The sequence below is a fragment of the Condylura cristata genome, unplaced genomic scaffold, assembly GCF_000260355.1.
Source record: "Condylura cristata isolate star-nosed mole 26May11 unplaced genomic scaffold, ConCri1.0 scaffold00016, whole genome shotgun sequence".
Classification (NCBI taxonomy): Eukaryota; Metazoa; Chordata; class Mammalia; order Eulipotyphla; family Talpidae; genus Condylura; species Condylura cristata.
The window spans coordinates 13270983-13281259 of NW_004567117.1; the positions used below are offsets into that span (position 1 = coordinate 13270983).

At 40.7% G+C, this 10277-nt stretch overlaps 1 protein-coding gene across 1 annotated transcript in view; it reads left to right on the forward strand.

The window, feature by feature from the left end:
* LAMA3 (laminin, alpha 3) overlaps nt 1-10277 on the forward strand; it is a 207773-nt gene that overhangs the window by 153160 nt on the left and 44336 nt on the right. The window contains exons 40-43 of the mRNA XM_012725781.1: nt 245-325; nt 4371-4477; nt 7104-7154; nt 8600-8751. Of these exons, the coding sequence (XP_012581235.1) occupies nt 245-325; nt 4371-4477; nt 7104-7154; nt 8600-8751 (391 nt within the window). The remainder of the gene's footprint in view (nt 1-244; nt 326-4370; nt 4478-7103; nt 7155-8599; nt 8752-10277) is intronic.

The following is a 10277-nucleotide window of genomic DNA, read 5'->3' on the forward strand; positions in this document are numbered from 1 at the left end:
TTTTCTCCAGGCCAAAAATAAAACAAAACACAGTCCTTCATGCCTTGTCCTTCATGGCTTATTCACCAGTGTCAGCTGAAGTAATTCATCATTATCTCTACGATCCTCCGTGGGCAAAAGTTCCCTTACACAAAGAGCAGCCAGGCCCTGGGCTTCCATTTTAATTTGACATAAGTCAGTTCTTTGTGGTAACAAAGCCAATGGAGTTATGCTTTTCCTGGGGTTTTCTTTGTCTCCCTTCAAGTTTTGCCACCGGCTGTGTTGTGGACGGGGGAAACGTGAGGTGCTTCTGCAAACCTGGATATACTGGAACACAGTGTGAAAGGTGGGTGCTGCCCCTCCCGGGCCCGCAGGTGGGGTGGGCTCAGCTGGCAGGCGCTGCTGGCATGGGGCTGCAGGCGGGGCTGGGGCCTGGCTCAGAGCTGGGTGGGGCGGCAAATTCACTGCAGCTGGAAATAGGTCTCTTGGGAAAAAAACAAGACTGTCCACTCACTAAATCATTAACTTCCTTCTGTTTCTTATTTTGTACTTGCTTCAGAAACTTGAGAATGAATTCCAACAGATATATCATAGCCCTGTATTCTCACCAACATGCAACCCCAGGTCCCCTCCCCCTGAGCCCCCCAACCCTATGCACCCCAAGCCTCCACACATCTTACTGACATTTTAATCTCACATAATAGCTAAACTTAGAATCAGTGTTAGTCAAAACTTGACCAGAGGTCAAATAACCTTGATTATCTCAATAGCCCATATTTCAACAGTCCAAAGCTCATGTTTCCTGAAATATAGATCACGTGACAGTACATCCCAGAACCACATTCAGTAGGGTAAGAGCCACACAATAGGAGAAACACAAGGAAACTAGACCCATTGGGGATATAGCAGATTCACATCCTTGGTGCCAAGCTGACCCCAGGGTGCATGCCCATTAGTGATGAAGGGCTGGATGGTCCAGCTGTTTGTCCCTCTTTGACAAACAGAGGGACATGTTCTCACACATGTTCTCTCTCCGGGCTGAGGATATTGAGTTAATTTCACTTCAGCCAACTGTGCGAGATTTCTATGTAAATGTGGATTTATTTTTCTGTATCGTATCTGGTGCGTTCTCTACATCTTATCTTGTGTAGTGTTTCTGAAAGCACAGAATGTCTTTGAAACTTGCTTTTTTGTTGGTTTATTGAGTAACATTTTCAACACTGTGTGTAATTTAGAGGCATAAGATCACACCTCTTCAGAAGTGTGTCACTCCCCCCCACCACAAAGGCTCGCATCATCCACCACCGCAGGCTGTTGGGCTCTGTACCCCCGTGTTCTCTTCCTCCCCACCTGGTAGCCTCAGTTCTACAGACTTCCTTCTAAGGCCTAAGAATATTTGATTGAGGAAGATGCTTTTTATGACAATCTTTACCTAAAATTTTTCTTTGATCATTCCAACATATCGTTTTTTTCTGGATAAACTTTGGAAGAGTTTTACTAAATTTCAGGTAAACCCTGAAAATTAATTCAGCAGGATTTCCTAATAAAGTATTGTCAGTCCCTCGGCACTGTTGTCATCTGAAGCACTTTATGGCCTTCAGTCTAAGCGATGACTAGAAGCAGAGCAGGAAGGTGGAGCTGGAAGGCAGCTCAGCTCCAGCCAGGGAAATAAAAAGGCAGCCCAGAGGCGAGAGTGAAGGAGGTTGCCCTAGCAAGAGGAGCGCTGAGCACCACGAAGAACCATGGACACTGTCCTGTGGTAAAAAGGAACACTTCAACTTCTGTTTTCCATTTCAACAAGAACAACATTGCCCATGCTTGCTTCACATTTATATTCATTTTTCCTTCTGTAGGGGCGGAGAGGAAATGTCCCTCTATCCTCTGGGTTCTTCTCAGATGGATTGAACAACCATGTTAACATCAGACAGATTAGTAAGAAAAAAGAACAAAGGCAGTTATATACATACGGCGAATCCACATAAAATTGGATATGTTTTCCACATTGATGTGGATTTTAAAAGCCAGTGAGGCAAAATGAGGGTGTACATCCCAAGCTAAGGCAATAATTGGGGCCTCAAGGAAAGCAAAGGGGTCTTATCTGATGAAGGGAGAGTGACTCTGGACCAAGACCAAATCTCTGTAATTACATGTTGATCCTGCCCCATAGAGAGGTTATAGAAAGGTTATTTCTAGTAAAAATCCTAATTCTGGTTAAGAACCCCAACTTTATTCTTCTAGATAGATAAGAGAATGGTAAAAGTTTCTTGGGAAACCTAAATTCAAAATAATCCACAGGCCAGTGAGACCACAGACGCTGCCCTCAAGTGGGGCACAGACATAAAGTGGTGAGGGGGACATAACCGTTGTCTGCAATAGGAGGGGTGCCCAGCCAGCCTTGGAGACTGAGAACCAGAGGGGCACCAGGACTAAGACACAGAGGTGGGGTGGGAGTGGAGAGTAGAAGCTGTCACTGAAAACCATGGGATGCCTACCTGGTAGAGCTCTCCTAATTCAGCCCTCCTTATGGTTCCTCACAAACAGTAAAGTAGAAAAGAAAAGGCCAGATGAACTCCATTTGGCAGGCAGCTATGTTGTAAAGAGGAAATCTTAATTAACAGCTCGCTCAGCTGATGTTTGTTACATTTGATGCAACAAGAAATCACATTATTGTCTCTGAAAACAATGTTCCTTTAACTTTTTCAGGCAAATGCCAGTACAGTATCACTTTTTTTTCATTTGTCAAACCATGACTGGCCAGACCTCGTTCCAGCTCTAGTTGGTAATTAGGCAAAGACAAAGACGAGGATGGTAAAGTTGGTGGCAGGATGGTGGCCAGGACTTGGGTGGGCAGGGAGGGGAGAGAAAAGAGCTCAGTTCACATAGTGCTAGTTACCTCTGTCTCCCTCGAGCACCCAGAGCCACAGATGACAAAGTGGCTTTCTGCTCTTTATCTGTTGTGCCAGTGTTATCTCTGAGACCAAGATGCTTTACCTCTGACCATTTTATTCAACCACTACCACAATATGAGAATAAGGGAACCTGTTATTTCTGATCACTGGTAATTAATATTCTGCAAGAGTAAAGAAAACAAAAATCAAGCTTTTTCAATACATATCTGACTTTAATATAACTATTTTGTAGTTATGTTTCTTTTACGAGGAAAATAAGTGAAACATTTCAAGCTAGAGTGTTTTACAGCTTAAGTCTTTTGTATACCATGTCTTGTTAGAATATGAGCTGATCACATGTAGCAAAACACTAATATTAGTACATTACTCTCCTGCTTAGTGAGTTGAGGTAAGACACTACAGGTTTTTGCTTCTCATTTATGTACTAAAATATAGCAGTTACAAATGACACCAATTATACATGGACATTTCTATTTCATCGTGTTATAATGGAAGCTACCTTTTCTTGAGTGTCTATTATGTATGGGAATTATATTACATCCTTTATACATTATTTCTTAGCTCATATGCATTGAACCAAAATAGTTCAATAAGTTGAGTTCAGCCACTCACTCGCTCACTTAGCATTATACTTGCCTGGCACATACCATGTGCTCAGTTCCCTACCAGGTGGTAGAAATATATCTGTAAGCAAAACAGCCCCAAATGTGCTTATAAAGTGTACATTTTCATGTGATGCGTGAAGCTTGAAGGGTCAAGACAACAGCTCAAGAAGAAAATAGGGGCAGGAAGTAGGACTTTGTTAATAGACTTACTTTAATTTACATCCAATTTCCAGAAACACTGGCATGTGCTTGTTTTGTATTTTAAAAAGCAGAAGTTCAGATCCAAAGAAATATGATTTTCTCACTTGGAAATAAAGAACTGATTTCTTATCACTGAAATTATCTAGAATAATAAAGGTCACAGGTAGCAGCTATAGTTGCTCTAAATTGTTTAAATTTATATACAAAACTTCAGCAAGTGGTGCAGACTTGAAATTGAACAACAGGAAATATTAATTATATCCCCCTTTACAAAAAATTTGAAATGACATGAATTTTATTTTTTTTTCTTTGAGGAAACTAGCCACAAATTAAGCAATATTTAGCTGTGTGATATATTCAGGAACATAATTCTTGCATGAGACATAAGCTCTCCTGATTTCCATGTTGGTTAAACCACTAGCTCCTGGGTGTATTTTGCTTATCTGCCATTTAATTATAGGGCTAAATGGGGATTCTGTTGTCTCTCATGTCAAGGAAAAAGAGAACTTGCTTCCCCTTTTGTAAGTTCTCTTTGACACCAGACATATCTTTGTACTGACACATATCCATTCTTGGAAATTGGTATCAGCCTTCCTCCCATAGGGTTATAATTTCCTGACTAGGGGAAAATATAAGTTATTTGACAGTTTCCCCTCTTTCTCTGTATTTTGTGTAGGTGTGCAGCAGGATATTTTGGAAATCCCCAGAAATTTGGAGGTAGCTGCCGACCTTGCAATTGTAACAGCAATGGCCATTTGGGCAGTTGTGACCCCTTAACTGGAGGTAAGATCGGCTTGATTCACATGTCAGTAGTCCATATTTATAAAACTGGTGTAAAGTAACAGTTAACGAGCCCAATAAAACATGGTACTGTTAGCTTCACATCATCTTCCTTCATGTGGCTATTTGAAGAGACCAAAATATTCTCAGCCTAATAGGAATAAATGTTCTGAGGTGCAAGTGGTATAATTGAGATGGATTTTGCATGCCACAGAAAAGACAATTGCTGAAAGTTAATACGCATTCATTAGGAGCAACTTGAAAGCCAGAGAAAGCTCCCTTCCTTTTTTGCCAGAAAGTATTAATATACTTTATCAGGAAAATACTATTGATGTAGTATGAGACCAAACCGTTAAATGAAATCGCTCATCCTATAATAAAATGAAGAACCAAGGCCTGGATCTAGGAATCAGACCTGGTCAAGCGACTTTTGCCAAAAGAATGCAGGGTAAGAGGGTCATGTTTCCAGACTTCATCCTGTGTTCTCTGTTGTTCAGTTGTTTACTTGAATGGAAATATAGGCAGTTTGCCCACACAGCAGAGTTGTGCTGGGTCACATACGCCTCCCATGACACATTTAGAATATAAAAGAACCACAGCACCCTGATGTGATGGGCCAGTTCTAACCAGATAAAGTTATGCTGGGGATAAGTATGTGGCCCTAGAGTTGGATGGGAAAATAATCTACCTTTAAGTGTGTGATAAGTGAGATGTGGCTTAGCAGCTGCAAGTATAAAAATTTTAGTCAGCAATAAGTGCAGTATGGCTCAAGAGAGTAATGTGGCCCCTGACAGTCCTTATGCTGTCTCCGCTCAGCTGTCGTGTCAAAAATGAGCTGTCTGACAGGTCTTGGTCTACTCAAGCAAATATGTGTGGGGGTTTGTTTCTTTAGGAGACAAGAGAGAAACCTGGGTTTGTTTAGAAAAAGAGGAGATTGTGAAGGGACTTAGAACCATCACATGAGAAGTAATTGACAAACCAGGAGAGCAAAGACTTGGAAAGAACTTATTTGAAAGACTGGTGTGTGGTCCAAGAATGGGTCATGTTTTCTTGTGGTAGACGGTACAGAGCTTATACCAAGGAGTGGAAGGTGGAAGGAGATCTGTTTTGAATCATTACAAGAAAGAAGTGTCAAATGTTTAAAAATGAGAAGGGCTGTTTTCAGTGAGTTCTATCACTGAGGTTTTCAAGAAGTTTCAACATTACATATAGCTATCAGCCCTCTTTTCTCTTGACTCTAATAATAAAATAAGCAACCAGAAATGAGAATGGTAACTACTTGTTCCAAAAGTGGAAGAAAATGCTTATACACAGATTTTTTTTTTTTGTTCTTGTGAGCTTTTTTTGTTTTTAATCAATACATACAGGTTCTCTGGTGTTCAAAACTCAAACTTGTTAAGGAAGTTGCCCTGATAAGACAATCATCTTCACAAGCCAAGTCCCCCTGCTGCCCAGATACTGAGAGATTTTTTTGAGGGAAACTAACCTATGTTTCATTTTTCCTGGCCCGCAAGCACTTACAATCTAATTGCAGAACTAAAAGTCACACAACTTTATATGCATAAAAGACTGAATAAAATATTTTTTAAAGGATGAGTAAGAGAAACCTACCATTATACATAATAATAATAAAAAGTATATACAAGTCTCTCTATAAAGGAGACATTGTTTTCCAGTGGTAGGATCAAAGTTTTCAGTCTGATTTCCCCAAATTTCCCATAGTGAACTATACGTTTTTTACAATGAAAAGTATATGTTATTTAAAATATATGCATATACTCATTAAGTATGTAATATTACCTGCTGCTGAGAAGGAACAGCATGGAAGCCCCATTATAGCCTGTCTAGGAAAGTTCCAAGCTTTTAGGTTTTCTGTGGTGAGACTAGATTATTGTTCAGAGGGACATGAGATTATGAGAATGCATAGTATGGGGGATAGAGCTGAAGGGGAACAAGTAGAGTTTGTCCAGGAAGGCCCAGTAGGCTTAACGCAGTCTTGCTCAGAAACTCAGAGTGCAGCTGATTGCAGTAGCTGGTGGTACGGATCCCCTTTTTGAGCTATCACTGACATATAACATTGTATTAATTTAAAATGTCCAACAAAATGTTTGGGTGCATGTCTCAGTATCTGTCACTGTTGTACAATTTATCGGCCTCCCCTGGGACTACATAGCCAGAGGACAGCAGGGTTTTGTCTTGCTCTCTTCTTGTACCTTCTCAGGCCATGGCACATGTTATACTCAATATATATTTACTAAATGTTCATGGATGATATTGGAAGAGATGTCCATAATTTTATGGTCAGCTATCAAAAAAAAAAAAACCAAAAAAACCTAACACCAGTGATTGGTAGTTTTAATTTGGTGAGAATGTCACAACCTTTATAGAGAACAAATTGGCTATACTAATTGCAAGGGAATTTTCTGCAGCAAGACTTAGCAAGAATGTTCAGAAATAACAAAGTTCTTGGAGCAGTGACGTGTGTAAGGGAGGGGAAACTGAACAGTTGGTGATGCTGGAGAGCTGGGTGACTAAAATGTTCTAAAACTAGCCTTGCTCACAGTGAAGTGAAAAGTAGATGAAGAGAACACTTAATAATACTGTTCTCTTCAATCACTCCTCATTTCAGACTGCATAAGCCAAGAACCCAAAGATGGTGAACCTGGAGAAGAATGTGACGGTGAGAAAAGAAAGCCCCCCTCCTTTCTAACATTTGGATGTAGTTTAAGGTACATGAGCCCCAAGCTAAGCCTTGCAGTTGAAAGGTAATGATCGCAGGAGGGAGGAGGAAGAAGACTGGTTGGGGTCAGATGCATCATTTTTCAGCTACTAAGCTGTATGACCTTGGAAATCAACCCTAGTTCTGCACTGCTCATTTTCATCATTTGTAAAGTGGACATAAAAACTATGCCAACTTTATCAGGTTGCTAGAAAAATTCCTGTAAATCCCTTATCACAATGCCTGGTAAGTAGCAAGTACTTAATAAATAAAAACTATTATTTTTTGCCATATATAAAATTAATACATTGTCTAGCACCATCATTTATTTGTTCCTCTAGTTTTTTTGATTTATAATAGACAAATAACATTGTATTACTTTAAAATGCACAAGAAAATGATTTGATTATGTATATATCATGAAGTAATTATCACGATAAATTTAAATTCATTGGGCCTCACTGGTGATTTAAAATACACTCCCTGGTGGTGGAGTGGGGTAAAGCGCAGCACTGAGAAGCTAAAGCCACTGCAGCATGAGTTCGATCCCCGCCTGCCCCGGAGGTGACCACATGGCATGGCAGACCTCTCCTGACCCGCCCACTGCTCCCCTCAGCAGTGTACTTCGTCAGTTGGCCTGTTCTGCTCCCCACTCTGTCTCTGGTGAATCCTCTCACCACCCCTGCACCTCTGGCCCGTACCCCAGCTCTGTATGCACAAATAAATAAATCTTAAAAAAAAATTAAATCCATTATTTCACATGACTTCAAATATTTCCACACTAACAACTTGTAGGATCTACCTTGTTAGCAGCTGTCACACACCAACACAGATTTACGAACTGTGGTCATCATGCTGTATGTGGAAGTTCAGTACTTATTTATCTCATAGCTGGAAGTTTGTGCCTTTAAATACCTTTACCTATTTCCCTCACCCCATTTATTGTTTTTTAGAGATTTAAATGTATTTATGCATACAGAACTTGGTTACAGACCAGAGGTGCAGGGGCAGTGAAAGGATTCACCAGAGACAGAGTGAGGAACGAAACAGGCCGACTGATAAAGTACACTGCTGAGGGGAGCAGTGGGCGGGTCAGGAGAGGTCTGTGGTCACCTCCCTCGCTGGGAATCCAACTTGTGCTGAAGTGGCCACGGCAGGGCCAGCTTCATAGTGCTGTGCTTTAACCTGTAATGCCACCAGGGAGGGCCACACTTAGTTTTAAAATGCTTTCTGCACCCTTCCCTCATTCAGTAAAGCTCAGAAGCAAACGTGTAAGATGCTCAGAATTTTGATTTTTGCCTGAAATGCTTTATGTGCATTTAACTGGGCAGATAGTCCTCGTGCTCTGTTTGCAGCTCTGTGCCTCTGGCCTGAAGAACATTTGCTTTTGCCTGTGACCCCTACAGATTGTGACAGCTGTGTGATGACACTCTTGAACGATCTGGCCACCATGGGCGACGAGCTCCGCCTTGTCAAATCTCAGCTACAGGGCTTAAGTGCCACTGCCAGCACCCTGGAGCAGATGCGGCATTTGGAGACCCAGATCAAGGACCTGCAGGTAAGTACCCCCTGGGCCCAGTATGTCTGTCCCGGAGTAGATGCCTGCCGAGTAGGTGCTGTGTGACTGAATATGCCACAAGCAGGGGAGACTAGGGGCGACTCCCTATAAGGCTCAGGGCTCTTTCTTTCCTTCTGATCCAAATGAAGATTAGGGTGTTTTTTTAAATTTATTTATGCATACAAAGCTGGGGTACAGGCCAGAGGTACAGGGGCAGTGAGGATTCACCAAACACAGAATGGGGAACAGAACAGGCAGATTGACGAAGTACACTGCTGAGGAGAGACAGGAGAGGTCTGCTGCACCACATAGGTCACTTCCCTGGTTGGGGATCAAACTTGCACTAAAGTGTCTGCAGCTAGCTTTGCAATGCTGTGCTTTAATCCATTGCATCACTAGGGAGGGCCCTAAATATAAGGTTTTTACTAGTGAAAAGTGCTAATGAAAAACAAAATTAATACAAAATGTATGATGGGCTATAACCTGAAAAAAAATTCCAAGTCAAAAATATAGTAAGTCAAAAATGCTTTTAAAGGCCTCTCTGCTCGTGCAAGGGGTTAGGTCTCAGCACTTAAGCTATCTGCAACCGCTGCAGGAGGAGCTCAATCCCCAGCCAGGGAGTTGCCCACATGGCACAGCAGACTTCCCCCGACCTGCTCACTGCTCCCCTGAGTAGTGTATTCAGTGGATCCACCTGTTCTGCCTTGTCTCTGTTGAATCATCTTCCCCCCTCCTCCTCTGGCCTACACCCCAGCTTTTGTATGCATAAATAAATGAATTATTTTTACAAAATGCTTAAAACTCCTAACCAACCAAACACCTAACTTTAAACGTGCTTTTAACATTTACATTAGCCTATAGTTGGGAAAAATTGTCTAACACAAAGCCTATTTTATCAGGTGTTGAATATATTATGTAATTTATTGAAAACTGAAGACTAGTGAAAGTGAAAAATGGAATGCTCTTTTTCTGTATTTGGAAGATGCATGTCACTTTTGCATCAATGTAAATTCAAAAAGTCACCAATCCGACCTCTGTTCACCAATCAGGGACCCTTTTCTCTTCTAAGTGAAAATTCTTTATCTCCTGAATGTTTCTGGGTTAATTTTTCTCTAGAATCTTTAGTTTAGTACATTACATTCAGAAAACTCAAAAAAAAAAAAAAAGATTTGTATAGATAGATTTGTTTAGATAGGTTGATTTTTTTTTTTTTAATGTTTGATGGAATTTTCCAGGGGCTTATGTAGATTTTCCTATCTTGGAAGATTTTTCAGGTTGTCTATTTCTTTTGGGGTGATATTTGGTAATTTGTGCTTTTCAAATTTTTTCCCATTTCATTGAAATTACCAAATATATTGACATAAAGTTGTTCATAATTACTCCTGTTATCTTTTCAATATCTGAAAAAGCTATGGTGATATTCTCATTTATTCCTGATACTGGGAACTTGTATCACCTCCTTTTTTATTGATTATTCTGGCTAAGTGGTTATTTCATTAAACCTTTTTGTTTCATTGATTTTTTTT